At 56.0% G+C, this 22,138-nt stretch overlaps 1 protein-coding gene across 2 annotated transcripts; it reads right to left on the bottom strand.

Annotated features, from left to right (window-relative positions):
• Positions 1 to 1,969: 1,969 nt before the first annotated feature.
• NOP14 (NOP14 nucleolar protein) lies at positions 1,970 to 22,133 on the bottom strand. 2 transcript variants are annotated; one of them, XM_074351437.1, is made up of 18 exons: positions 21,782 to 22,129; positions 18,079 to 18,213; positions 17,431 to 17,572; positions 15,312 to 15,454; positions 14,663 to 14,797; positions 13,771 to 13,893; positions 12,871 to 13,002; positions 11,735 to 12,005; positions 10,780 to 10,910; positions 10,167 to 10,252; positions 8,972 to 9,107; positions 7,816 to 7,917; positions 7,293 to 7,446; positions 5,653 to 5,812; positions 3,620 to 3,767; positions 2,879 to 2,997; positions 2,574 to 2,729; positions 1,970 to 2,361 (listed from the first exon to the last, which is right to left on the bottom strand). In XM_074351437.1, the coding sequence occupies exons 1-18, from the start codon at positions 21,974 to 21,976 to the stop codon at positions 2,262 to 2,264; spliced, it is 2,568 nt and encodes an 855-aa protein (XP_074207538.1). In that variant the 5' UTR covers positions 21,977 to 22,129; the 3' UTR covers positions 1,970 to 2,261. The 2 variants fall into 2 exon arrangements, 1 of the variants encoding a protein (XP_074207538.1); XR_012501733.1 differs by lacking the exons at positions 1,970 to 2,361; positions 2,574 to 2,729 and having other exon boundaries at positions 5,653 to 5,787; positions 21,782 to 22,133.
• Positions 22,134 to 22,138: the final 5 nt, after the last annotated feature.

The following is a 22,138-nucleotide window of genomic DNA, read 5'->3' as shown; positions in this document are numbered from 1 at the left end:
CCGCCGGGAGGGGCCCGAGCCGGACTCTGAGGCAGCTGCGTCCCGGCGAGGAGGGGTCTGAACGGAGGTTCCCGACAGGCCGGAGTCTCGTTTATCCAGACTTTGCGCCCGAGGGGGCGACGAGACCTGCCCGCTGAGGACCTCGGGCCGAGGGCTGTAGGGTGAGGTCCAGCCTGACCGGACCCTCCACTCCCGCCGAGACGCACCACGGATTCGCGGGCTTGCCCGCACCTGCGTCTCGGCCGGACAGGCGGGTGAGGAGGAGCAGGTGCTCCCACCGGCCGCACTCGGGCCGGGGCCGGGGGCAGACCCCCGCACAGCTGGAGGAGCTCCGGGCTGCAGGACACTCGGCCTGCACCGCCTCCCGCCTCCCGAGACCCACGCCTCCAGCCGAGCCGACCGGAGGCAAACCGGGAAGGGCATCCCGGGAAGTGGAAGCGCCACGGTCCACCCCTTGTCGACTTGGCACTCGTACCCCCCTCTTTAAATTCCCAAATAAACATAATCGCACTCACACTTCTAACATGCAATTGTCCCACCTCTGACCCCAAAGAACACCTGTTAGCTCTTTCCCTAAAGAGGACACGTTCCTTCATCCAGGTTTGGGCGCCATTCAACTCTTCCTGCCGATCACGCCCCCTTTAGACGCTGGAAACTGGCCTACTGGAGAGAAGCCTAAACACTTCTCACCTTAGACGGCAGGGGAGGGGCTGAGGGAAAGAAGAGCTGGATAACCTACATGCGTTTTCATATCGAAATACTCAGGACAGCTCTCATTTCTACACCTAGCCAGGTGGTCACAGCTGGGTTTCATAACCACCTTCTTCCAGGGCCCATTCTACACACACCTCCTGCAAGAAGCAGGAGGCTGGGCTGGACGGCCATCTATGTCCATACTGGAATCTCCAAGGGTTATGTCTGGAGAGGTCAGGGAGAGGCCCAGGGTGGGCACATGCAAGTATGCTCGGATGACACACGATCCAAAGCTGGGGCTTTGTGAGTTGGTGCTGGCACGCTCCTTTCTCACAGAGCTCAGTAGCAAGGCCTGGGCCCGAGAGCCCTGTGGCCTGGCGAATTAATGGAGCAACAGCTGCACGAGAGTTCACCCGTGGACGAGATCTCGAGCCCGTACGATGCTACCAGCAGGCCAGGGCTACACAGCGAGGAGCTGAAGCGGCCTGTCTGTGGAGCTGACCAGCGCCAGGGCTGCGGAGATTTGTGGGGCACACACCTGTCAAGAATCCTGGGGAGGCGGGTAGGATACAAGTACCTGATCCAATGTGGTCCCTTCATTGGTCCGTTTCAAACCCAAGGCAACCTTGGCTGGAGCCCGGCCTGCCACCAAGGGGCGTTCTGGCCCTGTGTTCGCATTCTGAGCTCCAACACTGATGGACCCTCCAAACTTGATTCCCCCCACCACCCTGTTTGGGAGAGCCAGATTCTGGGCCTGGTCACCCTCTTGGTCACCTCCTCCTTGTCCAGTCTGGCTAGCCCTCAAATCTCCCCATGGTCGCGGCCATGGCTTGTGACATCAGCCATGTGACCCGCAGTCACCTGGGGAATGAGGACCCAGTGTCTCACCCTAGGAGACTGGGACGGGGCATGGGGGCTGAGGGACCCACCCTCCCCAGCCCCCTACTCAGGGACGTGGCCCTGTGCAAGGCCATGGCCCCAGGGCTGCACGGACAGGTGGGCAGCCAGCCTCCTTTGTCCTTGGGAAGCCTCCTGGTTAGAGCAGAGGAAAAGTTGGCACTTTGTTAACTTACAAGCTTAACCATAACCTCTGGGCCTTCCAACTGAAAATTACTGTGGCCCAGAACTGCCCCATGGGTCACTGTGGATGCCGCCCAGCCCCTCCGCCTTCCACAGCCACCCCCAGGCATCAAATTAAGACGGAACTGGGACAAGGCCAATCATGGTAGCTAGGGTGCAGGGGTCATGGGCGAGTTCTAAACTGTCTGCAAACTCATTTCATTTGTAAATGAAAATTTATGTAAGTTAACACTCCAAATTCTACACGTGAAGTTGTCCAGAGTCAACTGTGACTAACGGAGGTTTGTCTGGGCACGAAGAACAAAGGTCTTTACAGTGTATTCGCACACAGCTCTCACAGAGGCTTGGTCCTAATTCCCAAAGTGCAGCTCTTCAGGAGAGAGGTCTTTACAGGAACTGAAGCGCAGGGAGAAACTCTCACTGCCCTTACAGCGTCCCTTACCACCTTCACTCCACAGAACCTCCTTGTCTAACTCATAAAACACGACTTATTTTTTGAACTTCTTCCTTTTCAGAGCCTTCCATTCACCTTCTTGCGTAGCCAGGCTGTTAAAAAGCTGCTTCACTTTCCGCTTTCTTTCCGCATCCCTTGGGAAAAAAAAGCCATTTTGGATTAGTTTTTGGAGGACGTCTTGCCTTTTTCTTGCCTGTATCTGACCCAAGAGCGGTTCAGAAGCACGTGGAGCCACAGTGACGGAAGCTGCCTGCCCCGCCCCAGCCCAGCCCCTGCGTCCAGGTCACGGAGGGGCCGGGCCCTCGCCCTGGCTCACAGCAGCCAGCCCAGCCCGGAAGCCTCTCACCGTTCCGTGATCTCCGAGAGCTGCATCCGAGCCAGGAACTGGTTGTCCCGGCGGATCTCCCGGACGGCCCCCCTGAACTCCCGCTTGTGCTTGTGGATGAGCCTCTTCCTCTCCTGCTCCTCCTTACTGCTCCCCTGCTTCCTCCCAAACTCCAGGCTGAAAGCGGAAAGCCTGCGTCAGGAGGCGGACATGGAGCCCAGGTCTGACCCAGAGCCGGCGGGGCCTCAGGTCAAGGCTGCCCAGGCCCACGGCCCCCCTCCCGGGCCCCTCCCGGGACTGGGGACTGGGAGCCCCGCTGTCCTCACACTCTGACCAGCCGGGGGGTGAACAGCTTCAGCGGCACCGGCTTGCTCTTCTCACAGACGAGCGGCCGGCAGAGCCGCGCGTGAGATTCCATCTCCGTCAGTGCGCTCTGCCCCAGCTCCTGAAAGGCACACCAGCCCACGCTGACCGCCGGACGCTCCTCCCCGGGGCCGTGGCTGCCTGGGCTGCTGAACGGAGGAGCTGTGCTCACAGACACCGGCTGTATGTCTGGCCGGATCGGCTCCCGTCTTCCTGCTGACAGGGGAGGGAACCTGCACGACTGGGCGGCCCGCACCCTCCTCACAGTGCCTGGCATGGCCGGAGTCCAACCCACGGAGGCACACACATTGGGGAACAAGCCCATTCATACACGTGGGAGCTTCCAGGCTTCCCTGAACAGCATAGTGGGCCCATCCTCAGAAAACCCGTGTGGCCTGGGAGGGATGCGGAGCCTGGAGCCGCTGTCCAGGCCCCAGCGGGCAGTGGGCGGGGGGAAGGGGCACTGAACCGCCGAACAGTGTTAACAACCTTCAAATAAAATTGCAGGTCCTAGCTCAGCTCAGCAGGACTGTGGCTTCTCGCTAGTTTTCCCACGACTCTAATGTTCCTTCCCACCGGTGTTCATGGTGTGCATGTGCCGTCCTTGGTTTCAAGGGCTGGAATCTTAACGGTGGAAATGCGCTCACCCGTCCCCCGCCCCCCCGCCCCGTCACAGAAATGGCCGCGCCGGGCCAGGGCCTCACCTGCAGCTCCCGGGGGCGGCTGCTGTCGGCCAGGTGCTCCGTCAGGAGGGCTCTCAGGGGCCTCACGATGTCGTGGAAGGACGGCAGAGCGCCGTACACGCGCACACAGCGCTCCACCAGGGCCAGACACACGGCCAGGCAGGATAGTCTGCAGGGGCGAGAGGAAGGGCCACCTCGTTCTTTCCGCCACCAACAGAGCCAGTTGTCTTGGCAAGTGAAACCCTTCCACGTGCCGCTCTGAAGCGCCCAGCGTGGGCCGCGGACACTGAGGTCAAGTATCGGCCGCGCGCAGCGTCGCAGCAGCCAACGCCCGCAGTATTCGGAGCTAAAGAAAACGCCGCGTTTCCCAGAGCAAGGATTGTGGAGCGGAAAGCAGGAACAACCTGGAAAGAGTGGCTCTGTTGTAGTTAGTCTTCTTTTAAAGAGGAGAAAATCAAAGTTTAATAACACATGGGAGAGACCCAGGAGAACTGACTGACTTGCCACAATGGCCGAAGTCCTCATCTTAAATAAATCCCATTTCAGTTTTTAAATAATTAAAACCATCTGCAACACCAAACAGGTATATTTTGAAACTAACATACACCATTCTGGAGAAAAAAATGGCCATCAGGACTTGAACAGACATTACTCCAAAGAAGATTATGAATAAACACATGGAAAGATGTTCAACATCACTAATGATCTGGAAAATGCAAATCAAAACCAAAATCACACCCATGAGGATGGCTAATATCAAAAAAACACAGAAAATACTAAGTGCTGACAAGGATGTGGAGAAACCGGAGCCCTTGTGCACTCCTAGTGGGAACATAAAATGGTGCAGCCACGGAGGAAAACAGTATAGAGGTTCCTAAAAAAGAAGAGAGCTACTGTGTGAGCCACCAGTCCCACTTCCGGGTATGAGCACAACTGAAAGCAGGAACCAGAACAGACACTTGTACACCCACATCCACAGGAGCACTACCCAGAGTAACCAAAAAGTGGGAGCAACCCAGGTGTCCACTGACAGATGAATGGGTAAACAAGAATATGGTCCATCCACACAGTGGAATATTACTCAGCCTTAAAAAGGAAGGAAATTCTGACACCTGCTACAGCATGGATGAACCTTGGGACATTATGCTCAGGGAAATAAGCCAGTCACAAGAGGACAAATCCTGTATGATTCCACCCATATGAGGTCCCGAGGAGTCAAGTCCGCAGAGGCAGAAAGCAGACAGTGCTTGCCGGGAGCTGGGGGAGGGTGGGGAATTGTGACAGAGTTTCCGTTTGGGAAGATGAGTGAGTTCTGGAGGTGGCTGGTGGTAATGGTTCCATAACAATGTGAATGCACTTAATGTCACCAAACCATACATTTAAAATGGTTAAGATGGTAAATTTTATATTATCTATATTTTAACACAATAAAAAAAATTCAACAAAAAATTTCAAATAATTCATATTTTAAAAAATCAGAGAATGAAAGGACTTACAGGAAAAAGCCCCAGCCCTCTCCTCACCCTGCCACTTCTACAGACTGAAGCTGTGACCCCACAAAATTCCTGCGCTGGAACTTAAGCCCTAGCGTGATGGTCTGTGGAGGTGATCAGGCCTCCCAGCCCACGAACAGGGATGTGTTTCCGTCTACTTATGTCTTTGATCATTTCTTCCAGCAGTGTTTTGCAGTTTCGCTGTACAAGTCTTCTACCTCCCTGGTTCAGTTAATTCTTAAGTATTGCACTGCTTTTGACGTGACTGTACATGGAGTCACTTCTGTGACTTCTTCTTCAGACTGTTCACTGAGTGGAGACACAGCTGACTCCGCACCCCACTACTTCGCCGAGTTCACCTTTTCAGAGCTCACAGCTTCTCTGTGGAATCACTGGGGTTTTCTACAGACCAGATCACGTCGTCTGCAAACAGAGGCGAGGCTGGTGCGCGTTCAGCTGCTGGGTCCTGGGTCACGCCTGGCTCCTGGCCTGGCCTCTGGGGTTTGCCTGGCACCCAGGGGCCCAGGAGCCACGTCCCGGGAGCCCTGGGCCTGCACGTACCTGGTGTGGTTGGCTTCCGTCTTCGTCTGGGCTTTCGGTCCAGCTGCCCAGTGGAGGGAGAGGCGTCTCCTCTGCCATGTGGCCATGTCCTCCTTGTCAGAAACCACGAGCAGCTCTGAGTTCCTCCCAAGTGCTCTGAAAGGGTGCACCAGAGTGTAACCTGAATCCAAGTGGGACAGGGACAGAAACGGCCTCTGAGTGTTACCAGGCCCCTGGGGAGGCTCTCTGGGGTGAGGCCTCTGGAAGTTCACTTTCAACAAACATGCATTTCCCGCGCAGAGGTGAGCGACGGCTTTAGCGGTGGTGCTTGGGCCAGGTCCAAGAACAGACCAGGTCCCTGCCCGTGGAGGACATGAACGAACCAGACTGACTGCTGGGAAGAAACAACGGACAGAAAAAAAAGCAGAGGAGGGTGAGGGGGACCAGTTGGGGGCGCTGGGGGTGGAGCCAGGAAGCCAAGCTAACCAGGTCAGAGAAGGCCTGTTCCAGAGACCTGGGGCGGGGAGCAGGGCTTAACCCAGTTGTGAGGCAGAAAAGCCGTCGAGGTGGAGGGAGCGGCCTGTGGGGGAGGGCACAGGGCCTGGCGGGTCCAGGTGAGGCCACGTGGGCGGTGGCTGGGCAGAGGGAGGCACAGGTGGGCAGCAGCCAGCTGCGACCCCCGCCCGCCCGACTCCAGCAGGCGCCCCCTGCGGCTCCCTGCCCTGAGCTGCAGTCTCTTCTGATGGGTCTCCCTGGGGTGTGGCCAGGCCTCTCCGGCGCCACCCCCATGGCTGGTGGAGAGGTGCACGCAGCATGAGGGTCAGGGGGAGAGCGACAGGCAGGGAAGCCTCCCCGAGGTTACGAGGGGAAAGCGAGGACGGGGCACACGGCGTGCTGAGCGGAGGGGCCGCCAGACCCCAAAGGGCGCCCGCTGGGCATGTGCAGGTGCTCAGCACCACAGATGTGCTGCAAATGGGGACGAGGGCTTGTCCTTGAGACGCGACCTGCGATCAGGCCAGGAGAGGGACCCCACAGGCACGAAAGAGCGAGGGGACCAAGGGCAAGCAACCCCCGGGGACGAGGAGGGAGCGTCGGGGGTGTCGGGTCATGGGGGGCGGCGGTGAGGGCGCCGCAGCTCAGGGGGTGAACAGAGGCTACGGCTCATTTTCAGAGCACTGCTGTTGATTCTCTCTCCTCCCCAAACTCGGGACGCTGCAGAAGCTGTGAGGGAAACGCGGCCAACCAGATGCACACTGTGAGCGGTGTGTGAGCTAAAAAGCTGTCGCCACACGCAAACAAAGCAGAAGGGCGAACCTTACTGGTGTCCTGTGTTTCTCCCCCATGTGCTCCTTCAACACACAGTCAACATAAAAACCGAGGCGTTTTATGTATTTTTGGTAGTGAGACTTGCTGCATGGGGAAACTCTGCCCTTACTCGGTTCAGACTCTCCACACGCAGCTGTGACCCTGATTTTCCAAAGTGCGGGTGTGGACGCAGCCACATAGAGGGGAAGGCTGCTGCTCTGCGTGACGGACTTCAGGTGTGTTTGTCTTCTAACTTCTCCGTATTCCGAATTTTCTACTTGAATATGCACTACTTTTGAAAGATTTTAAATTCTGAACTACAACATATTTGAAAAAGCTCCGTCAAAACAACTCACCTTGGCTTTGCTTCTTCGGAGTCGCTATGTAGAGGATCCCGAGGAGAAAGTTAACAAGCTCGGGTATGAACCTCTGAGACAGAGACACGTAGTCCAGGAACACGCAGCACACGAACAGGCCCTTCAGTACGTCTCGCAGGGACAGGACGGGGCACTGTGGAGGACCAGGGCGCGGCCCGGGAGGCTCAGTGGGGGAGAGTGTTGTGATCACAGGGCCCCCCTTTCGAAGTGGAACGATCATTACTGCAGGGCGTGTGCACCCCTCACACGCCCAACGGAGGCAAAAGGAACTATGGGGATCTTTTTAAGCCAAGAGGGGAACAGGGCCCCACATCAGACCTGATGCTTTCTGGGGTCACACCCTCTGCCCCTGGCCTGGGGCGGCAGAGCCCAGGAGCACAGGGCAGGGCGGGGCGGGGTGGGGCGAGGCCACTTCTGATCTCCCCACCCCCGCAGGAGAGCTGTTCTGCCGCCAGAGCCGTCGGTTGGTCCCGGGACGCCGGGGTGGGGGTTGCTGACGTACCTTGGTGAGCAGCTGGCTCATACACAGCAGCGCGGGGGTGACGACGGGGTGCCGGAAGTCCGAGGTTGGAAACAACATCCCAACGATTTTCAAGTAAATGAGCTGGAAAGAAAGTCACCACACAGGTTAAAAAGGGAAAACAAAGGTGAAAACGGCGCCTTTTGAAAGGGCCCAAGAGCAAAACAGGTTTTGAAGCTCCGGAGGGAACACAGCCAAGCACGCAGGGACACCAGCTGTCATGTGTCTGGCGGCCAGAGCACGGCCCCCGAAGGTGCCCGCGCCCCCCTCACCTCCCCACGCGCTGGGCAGGGCCACCCTCACAGCACAAGGCCAACTCCTCCAGGACGTACGGTGTTTTAGAAAACAGAGACAGGACCGTGGGTCTGGCAGGGCTGACGAGCCCTTCCTGGCCAAGGTCACTTGCCAGCCAGGAGCTCACTGCCCCCTCGGCCTTAGCCCAGGAAGCAGCAGCCCGAGCTTCTCGGGACCAAACGCTACCAGCTCTGCTCTGGGAGAAGAACCCCTCCCCTCCATTCGACCCCACAAAGCGAGCGGGCAGAACAGCACGCACTTTGAGGTCCCGGGTCTCCGGAGCCCCAGGCTCCGCCCCACGTCCGGCCCCACGGAGCCAAGGCAGAGCTTCCCCGGGAGCGGCCGTGGCAGTGTCAGCAGAAGAGCCCGCTTCCGTCTGGGCAGGAGGGAGCGCCTGCGTCCTCCTGAATAATGAAGCGTCACACTTTTCTCTACACTAGAAGCTGGGAGGGACCAGGGCTCCAACACCACTGCCGGGTCCAGAGGTAGCAGCTCTCCTGACTACAGGGCAGCCAGGAGCCGCCCGGGGCTGCAGCCCTGCCGCCCGCGGCCTGCGCTCCCTCACCTGTGGGACGGCACACCGCACTCACGCCTCCCAGGGCACCGTGAGGACGAGATTCAGCCTCGTGTACCGGGCCTGCCTCTGAGCGTCCACAGCACGTGACTGCCCTTTCCCACCTAGACTTTTAAGAACATCCAGGAACGTTTTACGAGCGGAGAGGGAGCCCCTATCACTACAGACAGAAATCTCTGGAACATCCTTTCACGTGGCCCAAGGGAAAACCCTTCTGCCGGCCACTGGAGGCTAGAGGTGGACGACTGCACTAAACCAGCCCCCTCTCACCACGTCCAGGCCCGGGAAGGCCGCCCGGCCAGTGGACTCCACTGTCGCTTCCATCTCGTGCATGGCGTCTCGGAGGACGAACTTCATGGAGTCGCTTGCAGAATCAGGAAACATCTGGCAGAGATTATATAAATGCCTGTTCATCAGAAACGTCAGTCAGTCAGGGCTGAAGGTCTTCAGGTGACAAAAACAGAAAAAACCCCAAACCTCCTACGTTGCCCACGTTCTGCGACGTCACCTGCCGACTGAGCCAGTAAGAACTGGAAGTCACTGGAGGAACCCACTCTCCTGTCCCGGCAGCCGGCAGGCCCTCCTGCTGCCCCGGCAGTCTCTCCAGTGGCCAGTAAGAACTGGAAGTCACTGGAGGAACCCGCTTTCCTGTCCCGGCAGCCGGCAGGCCCTCCAGTGGTGTTTTACAATAACCTGTGCTCCTTTCTGCTGTTTCCTAAACCTCCGGTCATGACTTCTCGGGAGCAAAGGTGGCAGGAGCTGTATTTTCAATAACAGCTCAGGAGGCACCCTCTGCACCAGAGGGGGCCACCAGGTCTAAGGTACTCTGCATGCGGACTCACTGGCCCCCCACCAAGCGCTCCAGGAGGCCGAGGGCCCCACTGGGCCACCCGCTCTCACTGACCCTCCCGACTCAGATCTCTGCCCGCTGCACTCCCTCCAGCCCACATGAGGCCGGAGCTGCCTGCCAGCGGTTCTGCTGCGGTGAGGGTGCTGTGCACGGCCCAGGGCAGGGGCAGGAGCGCAGGAGGCCCTGCACGTGTGTGAGCACAACGAGCTCCGAGGAGGCAAGGCCTGGGGCGGGGGTGGGGGGAGAGCGGGGCGACCACCAGATGCTGCCTGCGACGGGTTCCAAACCCCCCTCCCCCCGCCCCGGCAGAGCCTGAGGCTTCACTGGTGACGGAACAAGACAATTAGGCATCAGACACTGTGAACACGGCTGAAGGGGCCCAACTGTCTCAAAGTCACTCTGCAGTTAAAAACACGTCCCATTTCTGTCATGATGCAAGACACGTGTTAACACGACTTAAGAGTGGGCTGTCATCACTGAAGTCACCGCAGCCATGCCTGCTGTGGGCCTTGCTTCAAGGCCAAGCTTAATAAATGCAGAATGTATTTTTACTAAACAGCATAAAGTCTGTTCAACTCGGCCCCACCTTCCAGACAACCCACCAGTTTCACTTACACGACCAACTTGTCAATTATGCCGAGGCCTGGGGGGTCCTCTGTAGCCAAATCGCCAATGTATTCCAAAAGGAAGCCGAACAGTTTCTGCGCGGGAGCAGGGGTTGGAGAGAGTTCAGACCCAGGACTGAGCACACGAGGCGCTGCCCCCACGCCCGCGACGGCAGGGCTGGGACAGGAGCCACTGCACCTCGTGGGCAGAGGCCCGCGGTCACTCACAGGAGCAGCTAAGAGCTCAGGGTCTGGGTGTGCCCTTTAGGCAGCAGCCACAACACCCAAGTCTAGAACACACCCAGCATGGCGCCTTGTCCAGTGGCCAGTCAGCATTTACCCAGAGAAGACAAGGCCCCTATTTCCCCAGAAGTCTGGCTTTGCTGCTTGACGGCCGAGTGAGGTGAGCTCACACGGAAACGAGGGAACAGAGCTGGCCGCCCGGGCCTGCTGTGGGCCTTGGGGTGATGGCCATCAGGGCCTGGCTCTCTGCTCATCCCGCCCCCTAGGCGTGGGATCATGCCGCGAGGTGGTGAGCGGGGGACGCACTTTGTCACGCCAGCTTCGGCGGTAGGCGCTCAGGCCGGCCCCCCCGCCCCCGCACCCCTGTACACACTGCGTACTTCTAGCTTGGCTTTGTTTCCCACCGCGAGACTCGGGTGGCTGCATTTCTGAATTCTCTCCACAACCAGAAGCTGCTCTTCCACCGACTTTCCTGACAGTAAAGACTTCAGTTCCTCGTAGGACTCCGGAGCTGTCAAAAACGCGAAGCACACTCCGCATTTAACACGTCAAATGGGAATCCTCACGTTCTGTAACAGAGATAAAAACTAAACACAAACTAAGTAACAGGATGTCTTCCATTTCACCCAAAGAGACAATTCAACGTATTTTATGGAAACACTGATTTCACTTCCCACTGAATCACCACAGATACTTCTCATGGCCAAGGTGAGGCCAGAGTGAATGGGGCTCCTGCTGGTGACTACGTTTCCGAGACACCTCAAAGAAGAAGTGGCCGCCCACCATCCCTCCATCAGGAATCTGCTTCAATACCCAACACGTGGGGAGCAGAGGGCACGGCGCGCTGAAGGCCCAGACCACTCGGAGCAGTGTCCCCGCCTGACACTCCCGTGGATCAAGGCCATGTCCGCTGAAGCCAGCCTCCCCCACTGGTCGGACCTCTCGGGGAAGCACCTTAGGGCGCAAGACAACCTCAGATTGTACCCGGACGATGTGCATCTGCACACGGGGCAGAACAGCACGCTATGTTCTGTGTAAGACGTTGGGAGGCCCAGCAGGAGTGGCCAGGTCTGAGCCCAGGACAGGTGCCTGCGCAGGTGCCTGGCGCTCCTGCCCTGCAGCCGACCATGAGAACAGCGTAGAAGTACCCGGGGCCTGCAGAACTGCTGCCGCCGGGCGATGAGACTGACACCCGTGCCGGGGGGGAAACCATGGAAGAGGCTGACCATGCCTGTCTGCAGACAGGACCCACAGACTGCCCCTGCCTCACCCCCCTCCACAGTCGCAGCCCCTGGGAGGCGGGCCCCCAGGCTTCAGAGGTTGCTGCCCGCCCACCTGCCAACGTGTAGGGCAGCTCCGTCCTGGCAGCCTCTCGCGCTCCTCCGTCATGAGCTATCGCTATGTCCCCGGGGACCAGGCATGCGTCCTCCTCTGCCCTCTCGCCGCCATCCTCACTGCCCACATCTGACTCCAGGTCCGAGTGGCCGTCCGGGCCATCGCTCTCCTCTGGGTCCCCTTCCTCGCCCGAGCCCTCCTCCTCCTCCTCTGCGCTCTCACTGGCACTGGCCTCCCCGCCCAGCTCTTCCTCGACGTTCATCTTTCCGTCCTGGGAATAGAAGGGGAAACCAGAAGCATCACTGCCCGGGGACAGCAGCACGTGACACATCTAGTGCTGTGCACACACAAGTGCTTTTTCTCACTCGTTTGCAAGGGACATAAACCATGTGCTGCATGTCCAACGGCCCTGGGCCTCTTGCCCACCCTCTTCGATGCAGCTGTGAGCCACAGGGGCTCACGGCCTGGGAACCACATTTCCCAAAACCCTGCCACCAGGGGCCTGGGCAAGGTTTCGTTTCTGCCAGGGAGCAGCGGGGTCCAGGGTGTCGACGGCGCACCAGCGGCCATGGCCCCAGCAGCGGGGGGGGGGGGCCTCTGCAGCACCACCACTGGTCGTGGGGACACCAGGCTGGGGACAGCTGGCTCAGCAGGGTTGCAGGCACAGGGGGTGACCCAGGTGACCCCTGACCATCTCCCCCAGATAACTCAGTGTTTTGCGAGCACCCAGCATCCTGCCCTGGACCCTTTTCTGCTTGAGACGCCTATCTCCCCATTTTCCTGCCCTGAGTCCTGATCGACACACTCTCACAGCGGACACGGGTCCAGACCTTGTAGGGCTCAGGAATGAAAACCCGCACCAGTCTTAGAAACACAACTATTTTCCTCAAAATATTCCTCAGGATCATACTCAGCGACCAAGTCTCGTGTGCCCCGTGTTCTCCAGAGTAGGTGGGGAGGACTAATGTCTCAGCCTGCTCTGCCACACCGTGAACACCCAAATAAAGAGCCCCGGAGAAGCCGTTTTTAAAAAGACTTACAATGTCCATCTCAGGTAAGTCTGTTAAATGAAATACCAGGAAACACGTTCTTCTAAATTAACAGAGAAAACTAGGAAGCGAAGGCAAGCCCCTCACTTTGTAAGAGAGCACACGCCGGTCATCTTTGTCCAGTATGAAGCCGTCACTCAGGTCATCCGCTGACACGTGTTTTGGGTTCTTGGTACGTTCATCCTCATCCTTTCCAAGCATTCTTCGGAGTCGTTCGGCCTGAGCAGGAGAGAGGAAAGTCGTCAGCTGTGCGGGTGCACACGTGCCTCCAAGGCACGCCCTGCTGGCCGTCAGGGCAAGCCAACAGGCCTCCTGCTTTCAGTCTTCAATCAAACCCTCGGTAAGTATCGTATGGAAGACTTAATTAACAAAAATAAAAATAAATATTGTGGCAGAAATAGTTCTAGTCACAAGGCAGCAAAACCTATTACTCTGAGGTCTTTCTGGCCAAATCATGCCAGCCAGCCATGAACGTCACTCGCCACCACTCTCCAGGGCAAGAGAGGAGCAGGGCCCCTTACCCTGAGGTCGGCGTGCGATTAAACCAGGAGCTCAACTACTTTTACCACCTGAGAGCAGGTGGCAGACGCAGGAGGAAGCCACGATGCGAGACACTGAAAAGCCCAGATGCAGGACACTATGTCTCTATTTCATTTTTGTTTCATAATGTAATAAAATTTTTAAAACCCTTCAGAGACAGAAAAAAGGTGAGAAGGCACATACCGCTAGCAGTTGTTCTGAGGTACAGAGATTAGGGGGAAAAGTCCATTTTTCCTTTGTTATGTTGGATATTAGCTGCATTTTTTTGGTTTTTATAGTAATATATTTATATATACACACACACACAGTAAAACAAACATAAACTTACACAGGCTAAAAAGATCCCACTGATGAAGCGCAGGACTCCTTCAGCCCACCTCACACAGCGAGGCGGAGGGGCCCTGAAGGAGGGCCGCGCAGCCCCCGGACAGCTGCCCCACCCCGTACCTCCAGGCGTCTGAGCCGCGCCTGTGCCTCCTCGGCCAGCTCCTCCTTGGTTTTCATCCTGTTGGAGGGCTGTGCTTTCATTTCAAAGCCGAGCTCCCGAACCATCATGTCATATGCATCAGGCTAGGGCAGAAAGAAGGTATGTTTCTTTCTTAGCAATTTTTAAGGACAAGATCTGCGTAACTGCCTTCGTGCTCCTCCCAGCGATGGCCGGACACCCCCACGGAAGACATAAAATGCACCCTAAGTCTTTTCTCCTTGGGGAGCGGGCTGCTCTAACCAGTCCTGGGGACACTTTTAGGTCATATATGACTTTTTGCTCCTAGAAAATTCTTCTCAGAATATATCTGCTTTAACAAAACTAAACATTGCTCATTTAGGTGTTAAGCCCCCCAAATGGGATTCTGTGTAAAGGTGGCAGCAACAGGATGGGGGACGCGTACAGATGTGCAGACAGCTGCAGGGCACAGGAATCTGGTGACATCCGAGGACTTCCTAGAAACCTGGCCCCCAAACGAATGCAGCTTTCCCAGCAATTCAGACTAAAACCAATGTGGCAGGAACCAAATACTGTTTGGGGGGAAAAATAAATAAGTGTGCGGCCGATACACAGAGGTGTAAGAGGAGAGGTCAGACACCATCTGAAGGCCCCCCGCGCCCTCCCCGAACTCTCTCTCATACCAAGAAACAGCCATCTTCTTTGCTCTCATGCCTCTGGAGCAGATACCAGAGGAACTTTTAGTCTGTTTCCACCCTGACATAACACGTATCAGGCAACTGAACATAAAGTTTAACAGAACTAAGAGAAACAGAGGACAGACGCAGGGGCCCCCTTTTCTGCAGGGAAAGGCCACGCCCAGGGCGTACGCCCAGCTTGGACTTGCTGCCCCACCTGGGGTTTCTCCTTCCCGCCTCTGCCCTCTGGCTTGGGCGTTTTGTGTGCCAGGAGAGCCTGGATTTCCTTCCAGTCTTGGTCGAGCTTCTCTGTGAGTTCGAGGGCATCTTCCCGTTGAGCCTGTCTCTCCCTCTAGGGAAAAAGGACAGCACACACCCATTACTGCTGGACCCCAGCTGAGTGGCCAGGCCACACTCGACACAGCTCAGTTCCACCTAACAGGCCAACAGGGAGAGGAGCCACGAGAAATGAGCATCTCAGAGACAAGGCTACAGAATCCCAGGACGCAGAACAAACTTCCTGCTGCAAAACGACCCCCATCCCAGATGCTCTGAGCAGTTCTCTGTTAGCAAAAAACAGTGATGTCCTGCGAATCTCGGTACATGTCATAAGAGCAAAACCACAAAACAAAACAAAACCACCCTCAAAACAAAAAACCACACCCCAAACCACAAGAAACCATCAGAAGTATATGCTTGATGAAATTTAAAATGCATTTTTATTCCTATTCAAACTGAATGCTTTTATTTAATTCATAGAAGATATTAAATACAGCCTGAAAAATGTACCGGGAGAAAAAGCTCAAAACCATCTCAGTGAGCGTGTGCCGACGGCGCCGCAGCACCGAGAGCAGGAACTGACGCACCTTCTCCTGCTTTGACTTTGCGATGAGCTCCTCGATCAGTTCTTTGCGTGACTTTGGTTTTTCTCCCTCCTCGCCTTGCTGCTGAGAGGTCTTCTTATAAAGGAGCCCATCCCCGCCTCCAAAATGGGCTGCGGTCAACTCAGCTGGAGACAGAGCAGAAAGCACCTCGTGAAGCCCCTGCCCACATTTCTCCAAACACGGCCCTAAGGACTGATGCCACGCCCACCGCCAGTGCGAGACCACAGCCACAGGGGCATGTAAGAATCACCCGACGAGCCACTCCGAGAAAACCAGAGACAGACAAAGAACAACTGGCCGTGACCCACACCACTGGAAACACCAAGAACCTGCTTTTTCGTGGCCTTCGAATCTCCTGAAAGACAAGCACCAAAATAAGCTGGACTCTGAGTCTTGAGATGGGAGCCCAGGGCCAGGGCCACTCAGGACCCACCTGTGCCAGGCAAAAGGCCCCGAGGGCGGGAGCCGGGGTGAGCAGCTGGTCACTGATTCCTAGCTCTGCCTGAGCTACCAGGGGAGAGAGAAATAAAACACCATGGGAATTATTGATTTTTGTAATAGAAAGAAAGCTTAGAAAATCCAGTTTCTTGGCTGAGAAAACAGAGGCTTAGATGTTAAGCAATTTACCCAAAATCTCACCCCAGTAACAGAAAGAGAATGTTTTAGGTGGTGTCTGTGGCTCCAGCCTCCAGCACTCTGACCCCGACGGCCCAAAGCCGCAGCCCTGGCCGAGCCCCGCTCCTGCGCTGCAACACCCCCACCCCCGGCTCCAACCCTGCTTCCTCATTAAATCCACCTCTGCCTGCTCCCTGCCACAGTAGAGCAGGTGAAGGCATGGAGCGAAGGCAGGCAGGCAGCAGGTTATTTCGGGTGGCTGGCTCCAGGTGGGCTGCTGAGGCCACCAGTCAGTTGCACCGTGTTCCCGTCCACTCGCCCCGCCTGGACGTGTTCAGCCCTGCAGCGCCTCTGCTGCCCAGGCCTGGCACCCAACGGCAGCTCTGGGCCTGGTCCTGTGCCGCCCCCAGCTCCAGCAGAGCTGGCCCAGGCCCACCTTGCCCTCCCGCCCCAGCCACTGGAGGGCACTCTACCGCCTGGCCTCTTTCTACTGCATCTTGCCCCCCACCTCGTTTCTCTCGGGTTAATGGACACACTCTCCCAACCCACCCCCCAAACCCTTCTCCCCCTTGTGCACAGTAAAACCCTCCCACAGAGCTCCTCTGTCTTCAGTCCCTCGGTCTCTTCTTTTCACTCCACTCTGGCTCCTGGGCTCTCCTCTGAATGGACGTTGACCTCATTCAAGGCCAACTCCCCCTCCTCCTGTCCTCAGCAGCCTGGGCTGAAGCTCTGCTCGGGACCTCACCATGGCTCCCGACCCCCCTTTCCCTCCTGCTCCTAAGGCGGCAGCTCTGGGGACTCAGCCTTCCACAGCCCTTTGGACACCTCCCCTTGGCTGGTTAATGGGCACCCAAACTCCCTGGGACCCGTTTATGGCAATCCCATCTCTCCAGCTGCTTGGGTCAAATCCCCAGGGGTCACTCAGACTCTTCAGGGAGCCCTCTCAGTGCCGCCCCACCGGACTACGTCCTCCCACACTCAGATCCCTCCAGTGGCTCCTGAGTAGAAGACAGACACTCTCTTGGGTCCTAGGGCACCCTGGCCGTCCACCTGTTGCCATCGCCCTTGCCAGCCTCCTGGCTGGTCCCAGGCACACGCCCACCTCAGGCCTGGGACCTTGGCGAGGCCTCTGGGAGCCTGCACGACCACTACCTTTTTGGTGATGCTTATCAGGACCATCTGATGGCACGTCCCAGACCTCCCCCTGCTTTATTTTTACCCATGGCCCTTCTGCTTTTGACTAGTCTGCATGACTTAGTGATGTATTTTGTTTTTGTCTGGGTTTCCCCAGAAAACGTGAGCTGTAGGTAGATTTTATTCACTGCTATTTCTTCAGAACCAATGGCAGTGCCTGGCACATAAACCAATTATTTGCTGAATCAATCAGCGATTCTTCTGCTTCCTGGAGTGTGTTCCAGGTCTCTGAGAAGAGCAGGCAGAATGTGCAATGGCGGGCAGAGGGTGACTCGCCACTCCCCGTCCTTACCAGACAGCGCTCCACGGTCCTCAGAGTCACTGTCGCTATCGACAATGTCATTGTGCTTTTCGATGTCGGCCAGGGACTGGCCGTAGTGAGTTAGTTCTTCATCCTCATTTAGGTTGTAGATGCTTTTTTTTTCATGTTGTCGCTGACAGAACAGGAAAAAAAAAATCAGTGTCCTATCATTTCCATATCCATTTAACATAAAAAAAGTGATTTTTCCAATTTTGTGCAATGTGATAATGTTAAGGTTATTCTGGGCCATTTGAGCAAAGATTCTGATAGAAACAGAACCCACAGATGGTAAATAAATCAGCAGGCCTGTCTTGGGCACTGGGAAATCATGCAGCTCTGCCCACCAGGACTGCGCTGCGATCCACGACCAAGGTGGAGGCAGCAGCTGAGTCTGGAACTCCAGGGCACATCGCTGCCGTGAACCCTGCTTAAGAAATTTACCCACCCAGCTGGTATGTGCAGAAGGCGGCTTCCTCTCTGGCCCAGCCAGACTAGGTACAGGATTCAAGACCCACCCACTGAGCTTGGTGGGCAAGGGCCCAAGAGAGTATAGATGAACAAGGGGGAAACTGCCTTCTCCCCGTGCTTGACTTACGTGTAAAGCTACAGCAAAAGACCCTCGCCCAGTGTTTTCCATACCTGCTGTTCCAAAGCAAACCTCTTCAGCATCTTTTCCTCTGGGCTTATGTCGCTACTGTACTCGCCAAAGCGTTTATCTTTAAACACATTGGACTTGTCCCTTTCTTTGTACTCCTTTAGTAAAGTCTGGGTGCGCTGAAAAACAGACCATAGAACAGTCTCTCAAGGGCCCAGGCAACTCTGAGCTCTGATGGCTTGGCAATCAGTCCCCGAAGGGGAGATGCTTCCAGCGACGGCTCTAATGAATTGGAAGATGCCATTCTATATGTATGCCTCAGGACATGGAAATCGAACAGTCCCCAAAATGCTGATCTACTGGCTGGAAAGACTCATCTCAATTACAGAGGGGAAACAGCAAACAGCACTATGTCTGGAACCCAGGGGACTCTCTAGGGCATGCGTTAGTGTTTCCACACCTAACGCCAGAGGGTGAAGAGAAACAACGGCAACCAAAATAAAACAGAACCATTAAGCACCCAGAGGTCATTCCATCAGGTACAGAAGCCCGAGGAGCTGAGGTTCTAGCTGAGAGGAAGGGACACATGGAACAAGGAGATGAAAGGAAGCTGTTTATGTCAGCAGGGACGTCACGCTCAGTCACAGACACAGAGACGCAGCCGCACTGCTTGCGGTCTCTGGTCATTATGCACGTGCATCTATTTGTATACACAGTCAATATTTTTTATTTGCAGATGTGGAATCTGCAAATCTGTCTACTGCTAAAATTCGTCGGTGACCCCAAGCCAGCACGCGCAGCACTCTCCGTCACTCCAGACGTGTGCAGGTGCCTGGGAGGTGCAGGCAGGAGCGAGGGCACTGACTCTCACCAGCTCCACCCCTTCCCAGCACGGACTCTGGGAAGCAATTCGTGGACTCACCTGTGAAGGGGAGACAATGGTAGCTCCTCCTACCTCAGGCTGTTAAGGAGATCAGGAGGGTTAAGAGGAGAACACAGTTCAGGACAGAGCCGGGCACAGGGTGGCTACAGTGTGAGCACTGTGCACTCGAGTCTCGGTTTGGGCCTCAGCTCCGTCACTTCCGACCGGAAGAAAGTTACAGAACTGCTCCCTGTCTCAGTTTCCTCATGTGCAAGATGGGGATAGTACTTGTCCCCTCGAAAGCCTGACTGTGAGGTTTAAATGTAAAATTCTTAACACAATGCCTGTCCCATTTTACGGGATCAATCTATTAACTACTGTTGTTTTACAAAGTACATTAGAAATGAGGAAACTGAGGCACAGTGTGACGTGACGGTGCTGGGAGTGGCACCAGCAGTCTCAACACAAAGCCTAATCTCACTGCACACGAAGGGCTGCCCCAAAGTGCTCCCACCGCTCCCTGCACAAAAGGGAAGGCCGCAGCCTACCCTGCCAGCCCGCATGCCCTACATGTGTCAACGCACCCTGTCTTCCCCCAACAGCTCTGGGCTCTCCAACCCCACACCCACCAACTCCGTCCACCACGGGGCAACGTGCCTCCGTCCCCGTGTGAGAACACCCTGCTCACCCTTCCGCTCAAGTGTGACTCCCTCTGGGGAGACTTTTCCGAGGTTCCTATTACACCTTCTTCCGACTGAGCCCCCGGAGCACTCAGGGTCTACTGCTGATTCTTCCCAATACTTGAGTCTCTACTGTGGGCCAAGCACTGGGGACTCAGAGGAAGCAGCAACACCTCCTTAAGGCCCTCTGCAGAGAGCAGGGAGGTGGGCCAGTCCGATACATGGGCAGGAGCAACCTGTCCTCTGAGCTGTGGGGTTTGGAAAAGTTATCAGAAGTGGTGACTTGAGCTGGCCCTTGAGCGATGTGTGTGGTAAGACAGGTCTTCCTGGACAAACTGAGTTGCATGAGGCAGAGCAAGGGACCAGACTGAGGGAGTCTAAGGACAAGCTGAGAAGTTTAAGACTAACAGCTAGTACTTAGAGAAAACTGACTTGTGTTTTAAATGGCTATTTTATTTAACTCTTACAACCACCACGAGAAGGAGAATGTGTATTACCGTCCTCACTTCAGGAACGAGAAAACTGAGGCTTCAGTGGTGAAGACAAACATGTCTATTCCAGAGCCCCCGCTGTCCCCACTCCCCTCGCCTGCCTGGCGGCGTGCAGTCAGGGACACGTCAGAGTCAACTGCAAATCTGTCTTGTCTGCTACTACTGCCAGCTCCTTGCAATAAGGATGACATCTGATTCCATTCAAAGATCAGGTGAACTGTACGCTGTGTGACAGAATACAGATCACGCGCCCTTGAAGGCAGGGCCAAGTCTTAATTCACTCTACCTCTCCACTTCTAGAACTGAGCTTGAACATAAGTGTTCTGCAGAGCACAGTCTTCACAAATGTTCAAACCCAGTGCAAGCCCCAGCCCTTACCAGTTGTGCGCCCTTAGAAAATTTACTTGTCCTTTCTGTGCCTTAATTTTTTCACCAGAGGCAGAAAGCCCCATAAAAAGACCAGCAGGACCCCCAAGCAGGGCCACTACTCTCTTGCCAGCACCATCTGGTTCCCTGGCCCAGAGGTTCTATCTCACTTTTTGCCTCTAAAACGGCTTACTTACCCCTAAAATTCTATTGGTTCCCCGAGCTCACTTCTGATTGGTTATTTCCTTCACTAATGATTGGTCAACTTCCCTAACTTCTGATTGGTCCATTTGTAGTACTTCATTTGCATGGAACTCACTCCTGATTGGTTATTTCTCTCATTCCTGATTGGGCTATTTCTACAAAGCTTGTTCCTAGTTGGTCAACTTCGGTTATACTTTATTTGCATATGATGTTACAAAGTGTAAAACTGGCAACCTATAAAGGCCTGTGTAAACCTACAGACGGGGTCCAGAGCTTGGGAGTGTTAACTCCTCCGGTACAGCTGGCATAATAAACCTGAGTTCTCCAACTCTCCGAGTGCTGTTTGGTCTCTCGCCTGGATCCAGGTTGCTGGCACAACTGAGCTGTAACACATCTTTCCATAACACAGCAACCTACTAATACCTCTTCAGAGTAACACTAAATTTTGTCAAACTAACTAATGAGCACATCTTAGAAGCTGCGTACAGAATGCCACCTGAACTGAATTTTAAAGTACAGAATGTTCTGGGACCATAAACACAGGTAAGGTGAAAGCTGAGATTTTCCACAAAGGGAGCATTTCAGTTACCTTGCAAGGAACATGGTTCTCTTCTTTAAACATACAGTGAGCATCCCATGTAATCCCCTCTCCAGTGCAGACAGAGATCTGGGGTCCCTAAACCAGCAGAGCTCTGTCTCAAAAGAGGACAGGTTACAAGAGGTAGGTACAGGGCCACGGCATCAGGAAGTGATGATCTCTACCTGAGGGAGCTGGAAAAGGAGCCGAAGGAAACACACGTGTGCTGGGTCTCCAAGGAGGGGCAGGCGTTTTCCAGGGGAACGTCGTCCCAGCCCACGCAAAAGCAGAAGCACGAAAGTAAAAATTGTTGAACTGACACATGATACACACGACATGCGACGTCTAACTGGGCCAGGCACTGTCTGGAGGGCTCCAAGCGGCAGCCCTCGGATGCAGGGACTACCATCGTCTCAGATTTGCAGACGAGGAAACTGAGACGCAGAGAAGGAAGCGCGCAGCGTGGCCCACATCCCTGCGGTCCGGCCCGCGAGACTGCGCCGCGGGCGGCCGGGGCCCGGGGGTTAGGGCCGGGCGCCCACCGCGGCCGGACGGCGGCCCGCTTACCTTTTGGAGGGCCCGCGCGCGCGACACCCCGGGCAGCCCCACGTCGTGGCGCGTCTTCCTGCCCAGGATCTGGAACTTCTGCCGGTTGACTTTCACCTCGAACGGGTTGGGGTTGGGCCGCGTCCGGCCGCCCCGCGCGCCCGCCGGGGCCCCAGGGGCTTTCCCGCGCGCCCCGGCGGACCTGGCCTTCCCCATGGTGACAGTCGCCGCACCTCAGGGCTTGGAGCAGGCGGCGGCGGCCGGAGAGCAGGCTCCCTCGGCAGACACGTGCGGCCCGGGAGCCTGGAGTACGGGCCCCAGTCTCGCGAGGACGGAGGCGGTAGGAACGTCGGGTAAATACCGCCACGCCCGCCGTCT

Source organism: Camelus bactrianus, chromosome 2, assembly GCF_048773025.1.
Source record: "Camelus bactrianus isolate YW-2024 breed Bactrian camel chromosome 2, ASM4877302v1, whole genome shotgun sequence".
Classification (NCBI taxonomy): Eukaryota; Metazoa; Chordata; class Mammalia; order Artiodactyla; family Camelidae; genus Camelus; species Camelus bactrianus.
Note: the sequence above shows the minus strand (reverse complement) of the source record. Positions and strands in the feature narration are given on the sequence as shown.

Coding starts and splice junctions, on each gene's coding strand:
- NOP14 (XM_074351437.1), bottom strand. CDS start 21,976: ATGGGGAAGGCCAGGTCCGCCGGGGCGCGCGGGAAAGCCCCTGGGGCC. Junction 15,455..17,430: donor GGACCGTGGAGCGCTGTCTG/GTAAGGACGGGG, acceptor CTCTGTCTCCAG/CTGAGTTGACCGCAGCCCAT. Junction 5,813..7,292: donor TCCGAAGAAGCAAAGCCAAG/GTGAGTTGTTTT, acceptor ACTTGGATTCAG/GTTACACTCTGGTGCACCCT.